This window comes from Gadus macrocephalus, chromosome 20 (assembly GCF_031168955.1).
Source record: "Gadus macrocephalus chromosome 20, ASM3116895v1".
Taxonomy (NCBI): Eukaryota; Metazoa; Chordata; class Actinopteri; order Gadiformes; family Gadidae; genus Gadus; species Gadus macrocephalus.
In genome coordinates, this window is record NC_082401.1 from 7,722,262 (window position 1) to 7,743,807 (window position 21,546).

Sequence of the window (21,546 nt, forward strand, 5' to 3'; positions counted from 1 at the left end):
GGATTGAGAAAGAGCAGCTTGCATACGAGCATGCATAGGAGATAAATCAAAAGTGGTGTTTTTCCATTATTAGGAAGTATTTATTTTTATTTACGTGGATTTAGTTTTCTTGTTTTACGTGCTTGAAATTGGTACAAACTTGTTCATCAAATGTTGTGATCAAACAGTTATCACTGTCGGAGTTGTTAAATGTAGTAGCTATTTTTTGTAGTATTTTTTGGGGGTATATTCTGCAAGTACTCACTGGATTCCTCAGCACCAACTCCTGGTTGAATGCTATTTTCTTCAACCAGATGATGGTTATAACAGAATTCAGAACAAAGGAAAAGAACATGTTTTTGTGGAGGGTGATCCGTTGGCAACTCAAGCTCCTGCAATGATGGAAAAAAACAATTTAAGTATGCCGCTCTGAAATGTATTCTAAAGTATAAGGACATTGTCTTTCAAATGAATGTGGCTTAACTATCTTACTAAACACTATTTTCTTCAGGTATAACTGCATATATACACACAGTATCTCACAAAAGTGAGTACACCCCTCACATTTTTGTAATTATTTTATTAAATCTATTCATTGGACAAAACTGAAGAAATACAACTTTGATACTATGTAAAGTAGTCAGTGTACAGCTTATATAACAGTGTAAATGTAATGTCCCCTCAAAATAACTCAACACACAGCCATTAATGTCTAAACTGCTGGCACCAAAAATGACTACACCCCTAAATGAAAATGTCCAAATATGGCCAAAAGTGTTAATATTTTGTGTGGCCACCATTATTTTCCAGCACTGCCTTAACCCTCTTGAGCAAGGAGTACACCAGAGCTTCACAGGTTGCCACTGGAATCCTCATCCACTCGTCCTTGAGGACATCACGGAGCTGATGGATGTCAGAGACCTTCCACCTTCCATTTTAGGATGCTCAATAAGGTGTAGGTCTGGAGACATGCTCAGCCAGTCCATCACAATTACCGTCAGCTTCTTTAGCAAGGCGGTCGTCTTGGAGGTGTGTTTGGGGTCGTTATCATGCTGGAAAACTGCCCTGCAGCCCAGTTTCCAAAGAGAGGGGATCATGCTCTGCTTCAGTATTTCACAGTACATGTTGGCCTTTATGATTCCCTCAATAAACTGTCGTTTCCCAGTGCCAGCAGCAGTCATGCAGCCCCAGACCACCATGCTTGACTGTAGGCAAGACAAAACAGGCAAGGAGTCTTCGTACTCCTCACCTGGTTGCCGCCACACATGATTGACACCATCTGAACCAAATAGGTTGACCTTGGTCTCATCAAACAACGGGACATGGTTCCAGTAATACATGCCCTTAGTCTGCTTATCTTCAGCAAAATCTTTGCAGGCTTCCTTGTGCATAATTTTTAGAAGAGGCTTCTTTCTGGGACGACAGCCATGCAGACCAATTTGATGCAGTGTGCGGTGTATGGTCTGCCCACTGACAGGCTGACCCCCCACCCCTTTTAACCTCTGCAGCAATGCTGGCAGCACTCCTACATCTAGTTTCCAAACCAAATACAACCTCTGGATATGACGCTCACCATGATCAGAGGCAGAGCATGATCCCCTCTCTTCGGAAAGTCTCTTCCAGCATAATACCGACCCCACACACACCTCCAAGACGACCACTGCCTTGCTAAAGAAGCTGGCGGTAAACGTGATGGACTGGCTGAGCATGTCTCCAGACCTACACCCTATCCTAAAACAGAAGTAGGAGGAGCGCAAGGTCTCTAACATCCATCAGCTCAGTGATGTCCTCAAGGACGAGTGGATGAGGATTCCAGTGGCAACCTGTGAAGCTCTGGTGAACTCCATGCCCAAGAGGGTTAAGGCAGTGCTGGAAATAATGTTGGCAACACAAAATATTAACACTTTGGGCCCAATTTAGACATTTTCACTTAGGGGTGTACTCACTTTTGGTGCCAGTGGTTTAGACATTAATGGGTGTTGAGTTATTTTTAGGGGACAGTACATTTACACTGTTATACAAGCTGTACACTGACTACTTTACATTGTATCAAAGTGTAAATTCTTCAGTGTTGTGCCATGAATAGATTTAATAAAATATTTATAAAAATGTGAGGGGTGTACTCACTTTTGTGAGATACTGTATATATATATATATATATATATATATTTCTGTGTCTGTAAAAGTTATACATATATACAGTATATAGAAAACTAGTATGAGGAGTTAGAAAAGCTTTTTAGAGTGTCAAGTGTATGAAACTTATTTTTCTGCGCACATACTTGAAATAGAAGAATATTCCAAGCGAGATTATCAAGGAGATAATGGACAGCCCATGTCCAAAGTACGCCAAGTACATGAAATTCATTGCAGTCTGGAGGCAAAAGTAGAAAATAGTATTGTGCGTTTTTGTTAAAAACATTGAGCGAGAGAAGATTACTGAGAAGCCATTAGTGTAAATTGTTAGGGACATTAACTATTTACTGATGTGTCATTAAATCAAAAAGTATGTGCTCCCTGTTGGATGCCTTTGTAGGAGGACTTTAACGTATTTAGCAACATCCGGGACCAAGACTTGTTAATGGTTTTAATTTAGCCATAATGCTAGGTTCACACCACAAGACACATTTGTCGCCCGTTTGCCTTGTCGCCCAAGTTTTGTGACGCGACAAATCAGAAATCAAAGACATGCAATGTTGGTCATCTCGGCCATGGTAGAGAATGAATTGACATGAAGCACCGTAGGCGAGCAAAAGATGTGGTGTGACAAATTCGCCTGATAGAACTTGCACAGTGACGGATTATGATTTGTGGTCCGACAAAACTTGGGCGACAACGAGCCCAAGCATTTAAAGTTCATTCAGATATACATGTAATTAAGGAGCAAGTAGGAATTAGGGCCATCTTTCTAGAGCAAAGGTCGTCAACAGGGGGTCTGCGGAGGTAATGCAGGGGGGTCGCGAAAGTTTTGGTTGATTAAACAATTATTTTATATTCCCCCCGCAATTTTTCCACAAATTTATGTCTTTAAATATACATTAACATGAATCCAACACACCAGCCGCGTTTACCTGGACACTTCTGATCCGATTTCTGATCGGAATAGATCTATTCCTATCATGCGATCCGAATGGCATTTACAAAAGTGGTAAGCGTACGTTCGTATGTCTCTCGCGCACACCTGACACATCATGTTGTGGTCACAGCAGTCTGCTGTGTTTTCCTCCTCCTGGGTCTGCCACTCCTCCTGTCTGTCTCACTTCACACCTGGCCCTCATCTGCAATCATGCTCACCTGGTCTTCATCTCCAATCAACTCCCCTTCATAAACCCTTGGATTCCCTGCTGTCGGTGCCAGATCGTACTACGCACTACAGTGGTAATGATACATGCCTGGCTCCAGTAATTCTTGTTACCTCGCCCTCGCTCTCTCGTCTCTTGTTGTTTTTTGACCACAACCCAACTCTGTTTTCCTCTGCCTGCAGTTATCCGGATCCCTCACTCCAGCTCGCCTGCCTCGCTCTCCCCCCAGCTACCTCATCCACTACCTGCTCCCCCGCCTCGTTCAATGAACCCTTTTTTCATCAATTCAACATCGTCTCCGTCTGCTCTTGGGTTCAGCATCGTTTATCATATAACATCAGGACTGGCTGCGACATTTTTATGCATTTGATTTTAATGAAAGCCCAGCTGGAGAGAGCTTTTCTCTGCCTGCTCCTTCAATTAAGACGAAGGACAGCACAGCGACTCATCCGGTCTTTATATCTAACCCCTCCTCCACCGCAAACTATACGTATTTGGATGAGAATGCGCAGCCAAGACTGTTGGCAGAGGGAGTGCTGTTATGTAAGGGATAATGTACAGAACGCCGGCCATCATTGGGAAAATAAGCGATCAGCAGAGAAATAGTCCATCAAAGTCGTTGACGTCGCTAGCCACCGGATGTTATGTAAATTAAGCACATAAGCTGCATTACCCCCACATAGCCACAAGGGAGCAGGATCAAACATATAAGCTGTAATTACTACACACAGCCAGAAGGGAGCAGGATCAAACATACAAGCTGTAATAACTACTCCAGCCACCGAAGGCAGCATCTTTAACACATATGAGGAAGGCGGAGCTAATATGTCACATAGCCTACTCGATACAAGCACAGAGCTGGAGCCAGTTGAGGTCAGAAACATATGGCAGCTAGTGGTGGATTTAATGATTCGTTTACTTGAACCAGTTCACGTCAGTCAGTTCTCCAAGAGGAGTCGTTCGTTAGTTCAGTCCGTCCAGTTTCCGTTTCCGTTAGCGGTGAATCGCATCATGAAATACACCCATTGCATGGTTCTCAGCTGAGTCAGTCAGACTCAGTGCTACCGGAAACTCGACTGAACTGTTTGTTTGTTTGTTTGTTCAGTCAGTCCAGTTTCCGTTTCCGGTAGCGGTGAATCGCATCATGGAATGCACCCATTGCATGGTTCTCAGTCAGTACAACAGCACTGAGTCAGTCAGACTCAGTGCTACCGGTGAATCGGTGAATCAAATGGGGAATCGAATCATGGAATGTGTTTCACATAGTGAGTGAACGAACTGTCAGCGAGTCTTGGGTCTGGGAGGAGTCGAGTCTGAGTCACGAACGAGACGAACAAGAGAGAAGAACCAGTTCGGTTCGTTAGTTTTAACGATTCTTTCATTCGAACGAATCAGTTCGCGACTGAACCACCTCTAATGGCAGCCCCGAGCTAATAGATAGGAAGGAAAGCTGTGTGTCACTCCACGCGCGTGTTAAATACAATTCCCCTCCTTTTGCTTCATAGTTACCATACCGAAATACTTTAACAAATAAAGTGAGTTAAAAGCGTTCCGGTTTGGACTACCTTCTTCAAAAACACAACACTAACAAATGTCACTAATTTTCAGTTACACATTTATGTTTTAAAAATGTCTATTTGAATAGCTTTTATGCATGATTACATGCAATTGACAGATATTGTTGATCTTGGTAGGTATCAGTTCATTATTTTATGTTCATGAATGGCAGTGGCATGGCCACCCTACTCACTGTACCTTGCACATGTTTAAAATAAAAACATGAATGTATGAACCTGTGTATTATTTGAATATCTTAGTATTGAATGCAAAATAACAAGGTACATTTATACATGGCACTATAGGACCAGTTTAATATAAAACACAATTTTCTGCAATATATAAGTAGGGGGTGGAAAACGGCCTGGAAAACGTTGAAGACCCCTGTTCTAGAGGATGGCAACAGGCATAGTGCAGTGTGTGAATGCACCCAGTAAATTTCGGCAGGGAATCGGACACCAAATCCACTGCCCAAGAGACCTACTTTCTTTCCATGTTCGGTATGTGCATTGCAGCGGGTGTAGTTCGACCACGTCCTGCCGCTTTTGGGATTGATGAACCAACTGCCATTGTCAGAGCAGATCTTCACGGCCATTTCTGTATGTCAAAGGGAAAATTTGCATTTGTGATGCTCATCTTGTGCTTACTGGAACCACTTGGTCACCAAAAGCTTATTTGGCTTTGACTTATTAGTGTTGTTGCAAAGCAAACCACACTAATGTTATCATGTTTCTTATCATTAGCAAAGTAAATCATGTCACAGGGTCAATTTCAAATTACCATTGCAGCTTCTCAGAGAGCTATTTTTTATAATGGAAGAAAATGGGGAAAAAACGCTGACTTCAACAACTCAAAGCTGTCAAGGTTGGTACACGTATAGAAACCACACGGAACCAGGCCTCCAAAAAGTAAAGTACCTCTTTGGCGGCAGGAGGCACTATAAAGCCCCTTTTCCACTGACAGTACCAGCTCAACTCGCCTTTACCCGGCCCGCCTTTTTTTGCATTTTGAATACCAAAATGAGGTACCTGGTACATGTTGAAGAGGTACGTTTTAGATGGAAACACGACGTGCCTGCAACCAAACCAAGTCATGCCACGCTAAGTCGTGGCGGGTTCAGCTCGTACTGTCAGTGGAAAAGGGGCATAACTTGCAATCAAATAAAAACGATCAGACCCATTATTCGATCAATCACAAGTCCGCTTCAAAGCGGCACCAGGGATCTGAAACTTAGCGTGCTGACCCATTAGCCATGCTAGCATTAGCATGGCAGTTTACTCACAGAATATTGCAGGCTCTTTTTCTTCAGAAAATGCACAGAGTCGACATGCTAGCTATTTTTCTTATTATTCTGTCTAATTTTGAGTGATTACCTGCAACCTTACAGTGTTGCAGTTACTAAAACCAAACCAATTGCAAAGATTTCACATATATCACAGTGACTTTCTCATTCAGCTAGTGTAGCATGCCAACAATGTGCTCATGGTTAATCCAATAGCCACAAGATCTCACCTGAAGTATCAAAGTCCTCGTGAGAGTTGGGGCAGTTCTGCTCTGAGATGATGCCTGCTTTTGTTTCCTCCCAACAGAGCCACCCGTCCCAGGTGCGGTTACACATGGACTTGGAACCTGGGGGGCAGCAATACCAGAGAAGTGACGAAACAACCGAAATGGTAAATGTAATAATTTCCTCGGACTCATTCATCCCTCAAGGAGATGGATGGCAAAAAAGCATAATACATGTTTGTGAAGGAGATTGCATGAACTTTCGAAAGATGTATTCTGAGTTTTGCCGACCGGATATGGTCAAAGTTTCGTCGTTGGTCTCCATTCTCTCAATCCACCATTCGCAACACTTCCCCATGGAAATTTCCGTCGCTCTGACTCCGTCACCTTCTACGTTGCTCTGATTGGTTGTAGCCCTATCCTATTGCGTGCAGAGGGAACTTGAAAGACAAACGTTTATCCCGCCCACACTGCCACCGTACGAGACCAGACCCAATATCTTTCCGATATGGGTCTGGCTTGCCAGGCTAATGTGCATATGAATAAAGGTAGGTATGTAACCCAGTAGAAATTCGGGTTCTGGTTATTCAAAAGAATAAACACTATTAAATAAGAGTTTATTATTTTTTGTCTAATGTTGAACACTTTGTAAATGTTGTTGTATCCTTTGCTTAATTTAACTGTAATATGGCCATCCAGCCAGGAAGGGGCGCAATGAGTTTTTTTGCAGGAGAGACGTGCTGGAAAAAGAAGGAAAAAAAAAAGCGATCGTTGGGGAGGGGGGTGAGGTTTTACTGAGGGGGTGAAGGATTGTTGGATGACATGTCCGCAACACAAGATTGAAGACAAAGTTCAACACAAACTTGAAAGCTCCGCCGGAACCGGTTCACATACGACCCAGTCAGTTAATTGACAGAAGTCGCTGAACAGTGGCCTGCTAACTAACGCAGCTAGCGACGCAACTGCCACGGGGTTTCCGAGGGACCGCCGCACGAGATAGTGGGTGTGACCACGCGGGTTGGCTGACCTGGCTCAGGCGAAGGGAATCAAGTGACAAGCAGTGAGGAGCGCCTGTGTCCTTTCCACGGACTTCCACAGACTTCCTCAGTATTCTCACGGACTTCCACGGACCTTCAAGGACGCCCATCGCGTTTCACCTGGACGTGTGAGTAGCCGACCGAGCTCTCTTTGGGTCGGAGGAGCGAAGAGGACTATTCATCAATAGGCCTGCGATGGGGTTTTCTTTTGTAAAGGATTGTTTTATTTTGTTTATTTTATGTGCCGGCTTAGTTAGTAATGTTAATTACTTGTAGCCTGTATAGGACGTGCGATATGGGATCTGTGACATGCACTTATATTGTTCTCAAATAAGTAAACGTTTTAACTACTTACCTTTTTGTTGGTTGGCTTACTAAATACGTGTAGTGTGGATATTGTGCGTGTTTAGTGGTTAATATTTAATAAGGGTGCTGGTGTTATATGGTTAGCATAATATAGGAAATCAAAACTAATAAATTAAGATTGATTGAAGAACCTAGGGCCCAGCCCTCTTTATTATAGGGGTAAAAGGGCTACATGTATAACTTATGTTTCTCACAAAAGCAAGCCCACTTCCACCAAAAAAAGTAATTTTGCAGAAGCATTATGTTATGCTATTATATATCATGCTATCATGTTATGCTATGTCATGTGCTATTATATGTTGTACTTTGCCATGTTATTCTATATCTCATGCCATGCTATGCTAACTTTTTACCTTCGACTTTGGTGTTGTTGTCCTTCATAATTGTTTGATAGCACTCAAACTGTGCAGTGGTTATCATGTTGTTGCCGCTTCCCATTTTAGGCTTCCCTTGTGTGGTTTGTTGCTGCTGGGTCTCATTCACCTCCAGACTCCCCTTCACAAAAACCTGCAGCCGTGGCAGACCAATGATGTCAACCTGAGATTAACATTTACCCACTTACTTTTACCATTAAGCAGACCTTGAAGAGGGCAGTTCTGCTAACCCTGACTCCTTATGTTCTCCTAGAGTAAGTCAGTAATATTAATTAAAAATAATGGTGAATCTTGATTATACTTCAATAAGAAAAGTCTCATAATCAATAACCATTCCACTGCACAACACACCCTCAATATCCGTTCCATTATGTAAGATTGGCTGGAATCTAAGATTTATCTGAATTCTTTGACTATATATTGTTTTGGAAAAAAAAAATTTTACCATGTTCTATTTCCCCTGTAATTCCACAAAATAAACAGGATGGAAAGAGTATCCTAATTTAGCCCACTGGGAGGGGCCTTTACACACTGATTTACATACAATCTAGGTAAAAATATGACCCTTGCTCAATGAGAGAGAAAACAACACTGGCTAGATGTGTCCACTCCAGGTTGGTTATTAATATCACTGCATGTTTTAATTAACATTATACAGTTTCGCATTGCAAATGTAGCTCACCTCACTCGGCACGCAGATGACAAGGGCCAGGATCCAACACCATCCAAAAACATTCATCTTCCAATTGGTCATGACCGAGTTGGCCAATCGGTTTAGCAATCTATAAAGAAATAGAAAAAGGAATGACCGTCAATAACATGATATTCAAATAATCATTTTAAGGACTCAGGGACCCTTTACAATATAATGTTATTCCAGTATCCAAATTATGATGATGATGATGATGATGATGATGACGATAATGATGGCTTCTTCAGGGAATCAAAGAGACAAATCCTAAAGTACTTGCTAGTGTTTTGTACTGATAAAAGCACAGCAGCCTAGGAGGGCAATTTTTTGAGGGGCACAAAGGCCACACGCCAGGGCATCAAAAAAAACGTGATTTAGATTTTCACTCAAACAGACATTTCTAAAGGCATTTTAATAAACACTTCTAAACATTTCTAAACACATCACACACACACACACACACACACACACACACACACACACACACACACACACACACACACACACACACACACACACACACACACACACACACACACACACACACACACACACACACACACACACTTAAATACAATGGTAGACCTTTCATCTTGGAGCCCAACAATGGACTAACAATTAAACAGATTCATATTTAAACAGTTTTAGAAGCAGTGAAAAGTTCAGACGTCAACCAATCTTCATCTTGCTACAAGCCTGCAGCTGCAGACACAAGGATACAAGGGTGAGAGGAGTTGGCGAAGTGGGAGAGGCAGTGCTGGCAGAAAGTGGGTTTGTACAAAATTAAATTAAATAAAAAAAATCTGATTGGTAACATGCTGTCTTGTCAATCTCTCTCTCTCTCTCTCTCTCTCTCTCTCTCTCTCTCTCTCTCTCTCTCTCTCTCTCTCTCTCTCTCTCTCTCTCTCTCTCTCTCTCCTTAAGTTTACACACAAATGACGAATTGTGTGATTTTTTTTTCCACCATTCAAATACCTTAGTTCTGTATTGAAATGCTCCCCCAGAGCTCTCCAATTAATTGTTTACAGGCCACCCACCGTCAATTTTAATACTGTTGATTTGAATGTGTGCAAAAAAACGTTTTACCATTTTGGACACATTTGAACTGTCCCAACATGTGAAAGAGGCTACTCATTGCAAGGGGCACACTCTAGACGTGGTTATCACAAAGGGCCTCAATGTTTCTGATTTCTCTGTGACTGATCCTTCCTTGTCTGACCACTTTTGTGTTTTCTTTAACCTATATTTTATTCCCGACATACAGACAAAATCAAATACTGTCAAAAAACGGTATATCAATGAAGATTCTAATGTACTTTTTAAAAAGGCCATCTCCTTTCTACCACCTCTCACCCCATGTTCTGCTGATGATCTTGTAGAAAACTCAAGTCATAGATGTCATTGCACCTTATAAGGTTAAATAGATTTCTGGAAAGCAAATGGCACCCTGGAGAAAAGCTGCATCTGTAACACCACAGAAAAAATAATGCAGGAAGGTTGAACGCATCTGGCATGAAACAAAACTTCATATGATATCTATAAAGAGAGCCTCCTTGCCTACAATTTAGACTTAAAAAGTGCTAGAGAAACATTTTTCTCCAATATAATTAAAACCAATACTAATAATGCAAAAACCCTATTTGCAACTGTTGACAGACTGACCAACAGACACAAATTCCACCTGATCTCCATTCCACGCAGAAATGCAATGAGTTTGCAGATTTTTATACTGATAAAATTGAAGGCATCAGACGCGCCATGGTGATGGCGCTCCCCTGAGTGCGACGTCGCAGAGCTCCCCATAGTCAAGTTGCGTCTTTTAAGTTTTTCTCGCTTTTTAGTGCCGACTATGGCAATCAAACAGTTCCTAAACATCACATACGACTGGGCGAACTTACTGATACTGAGAGAGCGCAGTAGTTCTGGCCTGTTCGACACGAGTACGTTGAGCGATTACCCGGAGCTACTCATCGCATCGCCATGCCAACCACCGGTAGGCAGCTCTCCTACCCACAACGGCCCAAAGCGGAGACGCGGTAGACGGGGAGGAGTACAGCGAAGGCTCGGGCGTTTGGCCAGCCGAGGGAGGCTAACTCTCCCGATCATACTGTTCGCGAGCGTGCAGTCTTTGGAAAACAAAATGGATGAGCTTCATGTAAGGATATCTACGCAGAAGGACATCCAGGATTGCACCTTGTTGTGTTTCTGTGAGACATGGCTGGGGGAAAAGTCACCTGATGAGGCCATAACACTGAACGGATATAGGGTCTTCAGGGGGGACCGGAGCGCTAGGGATAGCAGTAAAATCCGGGGAGGTGGAACGGCCATCTATGTCGAACAATCCTGGTGCACGGAGTGCAGGATTATTTCCAAATCCTGTTCGGAAAACGTGGAACATCTGACGGTAAGGCCGTTTTATTTACCCAAAGAACTGCAATGCATAATTGTGTGCGCTGTGTACATCCCCCCCTCTGCCAAGAAGGGGGGATGCATACATCAAAAGGCTCGAGACCAGTCACAATTAAAACTGTTAACACCTGGACTGACTGGAGTGCACAGGCGAGCCTGCAGGGCTGCCTGGCGGCCACAGACTGGAACATCTTCAGAGATGCCACAGACAACATCCACGACTACACAGAGACTGTGAGCGACTACATCAGCTGGATCACGTCTATATGTGCCCCCCCAAGATCTGTGCGTGTGTTCCCTAACCAAAAACCTTGGTTTAATGGGGGCATAAAACAAAACATCTGAATTACACGGGAGGCCTTCAAGTCAGGAGATCAAGAGGAATATAAGAGAGCCCGGTATGAGCTTGAGAGGTCCATCACAGCTGCAAAAAGAGCCCACTCCCAAAAGCTTGAAAGCCTCTACCTGAACAACAACACGCGCAGCATGTAGAGGGGAATCCAGGCAGCTACAAATTACAGGACTACCATGACGACCCTAGACACCCGAGATGCCACCCTCCCAGACAGCCCTAACAACTTTTATGCCAGGTTCGACAGTCTGAACACAGACACTCCCTCAAAAGCCCCCTGTGGCTCCATAGACACTGCCTTCCAGGTCACACACACACACAGGTTCTGAGGGCTCTGAAGCAGGTGAACCCCCATAAGGCTATGGGACCAGACGGCGTTCATCCAAGAGTCTTGAAGGCCTGTGGGGAACAACTAGTGAGTGTGTATGCTGACATTTTCAATCTGTCCCTATCCCAGGCAGTAGTCCCCCGAGTATTTAAATCATCCATAATCATACCGGTTCCAAAAAAGCCAAATTCACCCACGCTGAATGACTTCAGGCCGGTGGCGCTAATTTGAGCCCCCATGAAGTGCCTAGAAAAGCTGGTTCTCTTACCCACATCAACGACACAGTATCGGACACTGTCGACCCATCCCAGTTTGCCTATCGCCCCAACTAATCAGTGGATGACGCGGTGGCCATAGCCCTACATCACACTTTGCAACACCTGGACAACCGAAGAACATATGTCAGAATGCTTTTCCTGGACTATAGCTCTGCCTTCAATACGATCCGCCCGGGCAAGCTGATTGGTAAACTGACCTCGGTGTCCCGACTCCCACCTGTATCTGGATCCTAGGTTTCCTGATTGACAGACCACAGGTGGTGAGAGTGGGAGGGCGGGTGTCTGCTGAGCTCATAGTCAGCACAGGTTCACCACAGGGCTGCTGCCTCAGTCCCAAACTCTTCACCTTGTACACACATGATTGTGCCTCCACACAAGATAACACCATTGTCATCAAATACGCTGATGACACCAACATCCTGGGCCTCATCAAGGGGGGTGACGAGTCAGGCTACAGGAGTGTGATAGAGGAAATTCGTCTACTGAGAGGAGAATGACCTCATCCTCAATGTAGCCAAAATTAGAGAGGTAATAGCAGACTTCAGGAGGAGTCCTGCCCCCCTACAGCCTCTTACCATCCAAGGGACTGAGGTGGAGAGGGCGGACAGCCACCGATTCCTGGGACTGCAGGTGATGTCTGACCTGAGCTGGGCTCTAAACACTGCTGCCGGTTATGTGTTGGCCGGGCCTTTGATCGACGATTTTTTTATTTATTTTTATCATTATCAGGTTTATTGGCCTAATCTGAGGAGAAATCTATGCCATAAACAGAAATATTATAGGCCTTTATAACACGGGTCTTCTCAGTGCCGTGGAACGCTCCGTTCACTTGCATGGGTAGTAGTCCGGTGACTTGTTAAGCCCAGCGTCTTCCATTGCTAAGCGACGTCACCGTCTTTGCGGACAAATTATTTCTCTGCTGATCAACACTAAGGGCCCTATCTTGCATCCGGCGCAAGTGACTTAGTCACTGGCGCATGTGTCGTTGCTAGTTTACAACTGGCGCAGAGCGTTCTTTTCCCACCAGCGCCACTCGCCGGTAAATTAGGGATTGATAATGCGCCCCAAGGGGCGGTTCGGCGGAAGGAGGAGGCGTGTTCTGGCGCAAACGCTATTTTGCCGTTGCTGAATACCATTGCGCTACTGACCAGGAAATACCTGGTTTAAAGTCAGTGGCGCGTTGTTCAGATGCTATTTTAAGGGCGGATGCATACATGCGCATGCGATGCATACGGATTGCTTGTGCACCTCGCGCATACACTTTGCTTCTCTCATCTAACTAGCCGCACATTCTTGGTAAATTATTTGGGAAAGAACAGCTGATGCAGCGGTAATAAGTTGTACTTTTAAATCAATGCATCTGCAAACATCGTACAGCAAACACATATTTTCTTGACACAGACATCGTATAGGCCTACATGCCCATAACTTTTAGGATTGATGAGTATTTGATCGTGAAAAACATTGTTTTACCGCGAGTGAGTGTTAAAAAGAATGAATGAATGCGGGCGCGCGTGTGTGCTCTGTTTAAACACACGCAAACTAAACACGTAACGCATAATCAATGGCAATGTCTATTACCGCGGAGACACATGCATATTAGGATAGCATACAATACTGATAAGAAACAATGTTTATAATGTATTGCGTATTTCATTAAATAGATCAGTTACCGCATATCATATGTTATATTATTTACGTTTTCTTTGGCGAAATATATTTGAGGACTCAGTATTTCTGAAGTTGTGGAAGAAAACCCCTTATTCCATGTGTGAATTAGGCCATATTATTTGGCAATAAACTGAGCCATTTGCAGTTTGAAATTCATGTGCATCTGTCTCATCGGAGACTGCAGACGCGCTGTCAAAATATCAACTCGTCCGATTCAAATGCGGTCATGGCTCTTAAAGGGGATGGGAGCTGGCACTCTCATTGGTTTGTTGGACGTTACGCCCAAACCACACCTACGGGTAATTAGGCTGCTTCAGACCAACCCTTTTGACACTTGCGCCGCGACGCAAGTGTCATTTATCCGCCTGTAAAATAGCGATAGCGCAGTAGAACCGCCCACAAAGCTACTTGCGCTTTGCGCTTTCCACTTGCGTTTCAGACCGTTAAAATAGGGCCCTAAGAATGCTGGTAACGAATAAATTGTTAAAAGACACACAATGTGAAGTTATTTTCTCGTTTTGGCAAGTAGCCGTGTAATAAGCGGGATAATGTAAAGAACGTCGCCTGGTCATTGTCGAAAATAAGCCCCTTCAGGGCGAAGCAAGACACCTTCGCTGCGCGTCGGTCGGTGTACTGTTTGCCCTGTCGGGGCTTATTTTCCCGATAATGACCGGCGTTCTATACATTATCCCTTACATATATATTTAGCAGAGTAGGCCTAGTAACAAATGTGTACAAAGTTACATATGTATTAAAAAAAATAATCTGGTTGAAATCGGGCTCGGGCTCATAATTACAGTTAATGTGTCGGGTCGGGCCGGGCTTGGACAGAACGTGCACGGGCTCGGGCCGGGTAGGGCTTGATTTTCTGGGCCCGATCTAAGCTCTACTACACTGCCGCCCATAGGTTTGGCATAGTTATAATGGTGCTCGACGGCGTATTCATGCGTTTTGATGTAAACGACAACCTTTTTGAAAACGATGCTGTGTGCACAATGTTATTTTTGAAACCGGAGGGGGGGGAATATTTGTTTCTATAAATACCCTGCTACGTATAAACGTGGCCTCAGTCTCGGCCAGGTGAGGAACCTTGAACCAGCAATCATTTACCCTCACGTCACCAGTCCCAAACCAATTGAAGAAGTTCCCTTCTGGCATCTGTAGCTGTGTAACGCCGGGATTCCACCGCACGCGTTACGGCTGCGTTATGGCTGCGGCATGGAACGGCTGTGACCCTGCCCTGCTTATGGCAAGCCATCCCCGCCAGAAAACGCCATAATTTAGTCGCGTATCACCTTCATTACGCCGTAAAAAACGCTGTAAAAGGTCGAAAAACAGGGTATTTTACGCCTTCATAATCAAAAAAGCGCCAAGAGCGCGGAGGTGCGCAGGTGGTGCGCATCCTGCCCCGAGTGCCAGTTGGTGAATCCCCCGGCCGTCCCCAGGGCTCCCTTACGGCCCCTTCCCCTGGTGGAAGCCCCCTTCGACCGCGTTGGCATGGACATTATCGGGCCATTAGAACGTTCCTCACAAGGGTATCGATTTGTGTTGGTCCTGATCGACTACGCAACCCGATACCCGGAAGCAATTCCATTGCGCAACATCTCCGGGAAGAGTGTTGCGCAGGCGTTGTTTCATGTCATATCGCGGGTGGGAATCCCGAAAGAGATTCTCACTGACCAGGGCACCAATTTCATGTCACGCACGATTAGGGAGCTTTACGGGTTGTTAAAGGTCAAGGCCATCCGCACAAGCGTCTATCACCCAGCCACGGACGGCTTGTGCGAGAGGTTTAACCGGACGTTAAAGTCTATGATCCGTAAATTCGTACACGAGGATGCTCGGAATTGGCATCAATGGCTAGACCCTCTGTTGTTTGCAGTGCGGGAAGTGCCCCAGGCTTCCACAGGGTTTTCCCCATTTGAGTTGCTTTATGGGCGCAAGCCCAGGGGCGTCCTGGACCTCATTAAAGAAAACTGGGAGGAGGGGTCCAGTGACAGCAAGAACAAAATCCAGTACGTCATGGACTTGCGTGCAAAGCTTCACTCACTAGGGGTATTGTCACGTGAGCACTTGCACCGAGCCCAGGAGAGTCAGAGACGCCTGTACGACAGAGGGACTAGATTACGCGATCTCACTCCGGGGGATAAGGTCCTTGTACTATTGCCCACATCTAGCACCAAATTACTCGCGAAGTGGCAAGGGCCCTTTGTGGTCACACGGCGGGTTGGGGACGTGGATAACGAGGTAGCGCGCACGGACAGGGGCGAAAACAAGCAGGTCTACCACATCAACCTCCTAAAGAGGTGGAACGATGCGGTCCCTGTCGCGTTTGCGTCGACGTTACCGGAGAAGGAAGGGCTCGGGCCGGACGTCCCTAGCCCAGGCCCCCACCCCCCTGTCGGTCAGGGCGAGGGTCTCTCAGGGAGTCAGGCACGGGACGTTGCCTGTCTGCAACTCCGGTTCGCCGACGTGTTTTCGCCCCTGCCCGGTCGCACCCCGCTAATTACTCACAACATCGAGACGCAGCCCGGTTTAACGGTGCGGACACGCCCCTACAGGCTGCCCGTCCACAAACAAGATGTGGTGCGGCGCGAATTGGCAACCATGTTGGAGTTGGGCGTGGTCGAGGAGTCTCACAGTGACTGGTGCAGTCCCGTCGTGCTGGTGGGGAAGCCGGACGGGTCTGTCCGGTTCTGTGTGGACTACCGTAGGGTGAATGCGGTGTCGAAGTTCGACGCCTACCCAATGCCTCGGATCGACGAGCTCGTGGACCGGCTTGGCATGGCCACCTATTATACGACCCTGGACTGCACAAAGGGCTACTGGCAGATTCCGCTGTCTCCAGCAGCCCGTGAAAAAACAGCCTTCTCCACTCCGCTCGGTCTTTACCAGTTTAAGGTGCTTCCGTTCGGGTTGTTCGGGGCCCCGGCCACGTTTCAGCGGCTGATGGACCGGGTGTTACGGCCCCACGCCGCGTATGCTGCTGCCTACATTGATGACATCGTCATCTATAGTGGAACGTGGGAGCAGCATATGCGGCAGGTGGCGGCGGTCCTTCAGTCTGTGAGACGGGCGGGGCTCACGGCCAACCCGAAGAAGTGCGTGATCGGGCGGAGGGAGATTCAGTATCTGGGGTTCCACCTGGGGCGGGGGAAGGTCCGGCCGCAGGTCGGTAAGACCGCGGCGGTCGCCGCCTCCCCTCGGCCCAGGACCAAAAAGGAGGTGAGGCGGTTCCTGGGGCTGGCGGGCTACTATCGGCAGTTCGTGCCGAACTTCTCCGACCTGGCCAGCCCCTTGACCGACCTCACCCGTAAGAGGGCCCCAGATACAGTCCAGTGGTCGGAGCCATGTCAGGTGTCGTTTGAGGCTATTAAAACAGCCCTCTGTGGAAAGTCTGTCCTGTGTGCTCCTAACTTTGATCTCCCTTTCTCCCTGCAGACGGACGCGTCGGATAGGGGGTTGGGCGCGGTCCTGACCCAGCAGGTGGAGGGGGTCGACCGCCCGGTGCTGTACCTGAGCCGGAAGTTATCAGACCGGTGACCCTACAGCACGGTGGAGAAGGAGTGCCTCGCCATCTGGTGGGCGGTCGGCGCCCTCCGCTACTACCTGCTGGGGCGCGCGTTTACCCTCTACTCCAACCACGCCCCCCTCCAGTGGCTCCACCGCATGAAGGACGTCAACGCGAGGATCACTCGGTGGTACCTCGCGTTGCAACCCTTTAACTTTCGGGTCGTTGGCGGGTCGTTGGCGGCCGGATGTGACCCCGGCCTGTGTCGGGCGGTGGGGGTGTGTGGGGGGACGTGTGACGTCTGGCCTGCAGGGGGAGTATGGGCAGGTTGGGAGCGCACCGGATTGGCTGGGGGGGGGGGGGGGTTGGACCTGAGTGCGAGCAGTTGTCAGCACTCAGGCCAATCAGGAATGTTTGTATATATGGGCCTACTTTGTGGTTAGTGGGAGAACCAGGGAGCAGAGAGAGAGAGGCAGGGGCGATCGCCACCAGAGATCGCCTGGAACGCATCCTGTGACCGCTTGGAGCGGAGTTGTGATTTACGTCCAAGGAATTATGTTTTGTTGGACTGAGCGTTCGAAATAAAAGGACTTTTCTGTTGGAAAAAGCAAACCTGGTGTCCAAGCGCTCTGTGAACCTGCTACAATGGCGTTTTCTGGCGGGGTTGGCTTGCCATACCTGCTTGCATTTCCACCGGGCGCGTTACGGCAGCGCAACGCTGCCTTGCGAGCCAGCCGTATTCACGCGAGATCATGAGATCACGCGTTAATCCTAAACCTAAAGTACTCAACTTCCACTCCAAAAACTACTGCAATTAAATGCCACGCTTTGTCCTTCCGGCCATTGCCCTTATAAAAAGGATGATTTGGTACATAATTGACTTCATGTTGCTGAACTTCGACAATGAGTCTCTCGTCGTCCATGTTGCCGACCCTCTGAGACCCTTTGATTGATTGACTGCTGACCTGGTGCCACCGGTCATGACGTAATAATGTTGATGTGAAGTTGTGATAGGCTACATGAGCTGAGTATTGTGTTTTATTTTGAAAATTGACCGGATGCTCTATGGCTTTTACTTTTTCACTTCCTGCCCTGCTCGATCTGCTCTGTTGAAATTGACCCGGTTCAGCAACGGCTTGCGGAAAGAATATAAATGCAATGGAATGATAGCGCTGCGGCACGGCAAGCCGCTCCTGGGACGCTGCTGAGACGTTCCGCAGCCGCGTCCGGTGGAAATGGTCTCATTGATTAGAGTGGAACCTATCTGCTGCGGTGACCGCGGCCAAGACGTGCCGCAGCCGTAACGCTGCCGTAACGCGTCCGGTGGAATCAGGCCTTTAGAAATTGTTCCCTCAATCACTCACTATTCCCTATATAGTGTTTATGGGAATGAACAAACCAGAATTCGGAAACTACGCTGAACATTTCTAAATGTCATTTGTGTCAGTAAATGCACCGGGTATTTGTGTGGCGCAGACAAATGCGCCCAAATCATGTAAATAAAACCGGGCACTCACGAGGAAAGCTGGAGGTTGTATTGAGGTTGAATATTACATTTCCTTGACCAAGGTTTTTTTTATTAATTTTGAATTTTCTATGTTTAATCCCAAATAAATAGTTGACATTTCTAAACGAATGCCGGAGACTCCATCATTAAATGTAGGCCTATTCGTTTCCACGGTTATTCAGCTTCTTCTTCTCCTCCGGAAAAACACGACCACATTGCATTGTGGCATACGGGAGTAACATGTAGGGAACATTGTATGTTCACTAAGATTTTGGGTATTTTAAGTCCACTATATAGTGCAGGAAATTAAACACTGAGAATTCGAACACCACTACAAAATGGCGAGCACCCTATATAGTGCACTATATCCGTGATAGGGAACGATTTTCAAACACAGCTTATGTCTCCAAAATAACCCTGGGTCGGGGGAGTGAGTTAAATTCAATAATGCAATGCTGTTTTAAAACAAGATGACAAAGAATATCTGTGTGGGTGAGGGGGGGGGGGGGGGGGGTGTTAGTGAGCTGTGGGTATTTCTCATGGTTTGTTTCTTGGTTTTTCTCAAAAGAAGTAAGACACGTCATGTTTGCCAGGCAATCAAAAACAAATCTTTTTGTTTTTGGTGGGTCGACTGCAGCACAATGTGTGCATACTAAAGTATCAGCACTGATTTAAATAAATAACACACTTCTCAGTCTTATTCAGCAGGTGCTTGACTCCATAAGGGTAGGACATTGCTAAAGGATATCACAGGTAGACTGCAAACATGTGGGTCGAGAGACCCGTGTGTGTGTGTGTGTGTGTGTGTGTGTGTGTGTGTGTGTGTGTGTGTGTGTGTGTGTGTGTGTGTGTGTGTGTGTGTGTGTGTGTGTGTGTGTGTGTGTGTGTGTGTGTGTGTGAGAACACTTCATCGATGACTAAGGGGGGGTGAGTTAGGGTCAGGGGTCATGACCGTGATACACAAGCACTCATATACATAAACAGTAAAGGAAATCTCAAATGCATGAGCACACCAAATACTAATAGTCAAAAATAATGTCTGAAATAGCATGGTTATTTTTTCAATAACGACCGCCCGCCCGGAATATACCGACATCCAAATGCCGAAAGTGACATTTCGAGCGGCATCAAATCCGTCCCTCCCTATATGCGAACTAAACGGCCCCCAAGAGCGATGTTTTTTTTTTATACATATAGATATATAAGTATCTATATATATTTTTTTGTTTAATTACACAAAGCAATTTACTTAACAAGAAAGGAAACATTATAAACATACAGCTCATATTAGCAAAAGAAAACAATGGTGGAATTAAGAATTTTGACTGCGTCTGTCTGTCCCATAGACGGCTATAGAGGTCTGATCATGATAACCTAAAATGACCTGATTCTGACTGACCTACACATGCTGTTAATGTAATGCTCGGAGTTGCTTAGAGGGCATTAAGAAAGGAACATGATATTTGATTCAGTGCAGGTGCTGGTTTGACTGATCCCAAACTGGCAACCGCAATGATGACGATGCAGTACATGATGAAGCTAAACGAAGCTCGCTACCTTTGGATTGAAAGGGGATCTGGGTGAAATGAAAGCTGTAGATTTTTTAGGCTGTTAGATTGTGTTTTTTTGTTTTCTTTTTAATCTATTTTTTATTTATATTATTTGCTTACATATTATTCATTTATTCATTATTCATAGCATTTTCTTTGTTGTAAATTGTTTTGTTGATTTTTTGGGCTTTTGAATGTGTAATACAGGCTTTTTGCACTTTTGGCTCATTGAACTTATAATAGTGTTGCAGTGTTTGTGTTGTGGAATTTATTATTATCTTGATGTCTTCTAAAAAATCAATACAAAATACAAACACAAATACAAAATACTAATTTAAACTTTCACCTCTTTTAAATGTGAAAGGAAAAAGCAGTTCAAAGGGTCAAGACTCCAGCAACTTTATTGAAGATGTTTTAAAGGTCCCATGGCATGCTACTTTATGGATGTTTTAATATAGATATTAGTAGGCCCCAAACACAGTATTTGAAGATGTTCCCGAAATTCAGCCATGGTGCAGAATTATAGCCACTACAAGCCAGTTGCACATTGAGCTTTCCCCAAATGCGCCGTTTCGGTGTCTGTAGCTGTAATGCAAATGAGGAGGAGAGAGGCGGGTCAAGGAGGAGGGTGGGGGTGTGGCGCTGAGCAGCCTGCAGCCACGGCACCATGCGCTCTGTTTACAGTGGATGCATCGCAATGGCGAGGCGCACACAGCCTTTAGCCGTGCTCTGTAAATATTCTAGAACACATGGGAGCCCTGGAGTTCTTAATCTAAATAATATCATATTATACATAGATGTCTATATCATATTATCACGGGCAAAAGCTGTGTGAGCCTCCAGAAGATATTATGAATCTCAAACGACCACGTCGGGTTCTCCGACGTCTCTGGTTCTACCACGTCCACATCAGTCTGAAGTAGAATGAACCACAAGATGGAGGAGAAAGGGATTGTTGCGCGCGATTGTTGACCGCGATTGTCTCCCGCCGGAGCCTCGCTGCCGAGGGACCACCGCCTCGTCAGCGATCAGCGCTTAGGCACCATCACCTCCTGCAGCGCCGAGGCGGTGGTCCCTCGGCAGCGGGAAGCGGGGCTCAAGCGGGAGACATTCGCGGCCAACAATCCC

The 21,546-nt window shown here is 45.9% G+C and overlaps 1 protein-coding gene and 1 long non-coding RNA gene across 2 annotated transcripts in view; one reads left to right on the forward strand and one right to left on the reverse strand.

Annotated features, from left to right (window-relative positions):
- The window catches only part of LOC132449015 (calcitonin gene-related peptide type 1 receptor-like), a 31,561-nt gene that overhangs the window by 5,766 nt on the left and 4,249 nt on the right, over window positions 1-21,546 (reverse strand). The window contains 6 exon segments of the mRNA XM_060040596.1: window positions 245-371; window positions 2,262-2,353; window positions 5,323-5,435; window positions 6,351-6,467; window positions 8,101-8,254; window positions 8,804-8,903. Of these exon segments, the coding sequence (XP_059896579.1) occupies window positions 245-371; window positions 2,262-2,353; window positions 5,323-5,435; window positions 6,351-6,467; window positions 8,101-8,254; window positions 8,804-8,875 (675 nt within the window). The 5' untranslated portion in view covers window positions 8,876-8,903.
- LOC132449016 (uncharacterized) lies at window positions 3,182-5,368 on the forward strand. Its single transcript, XR_009523480.1, has 3 exons — window positions 3,182-3,357; window positions 3,464-4,368; window positions 5,232-5,368. It is a non-coding gene; the product is annotated as an uncharacterized LOC132449016 (long non-coding RNA).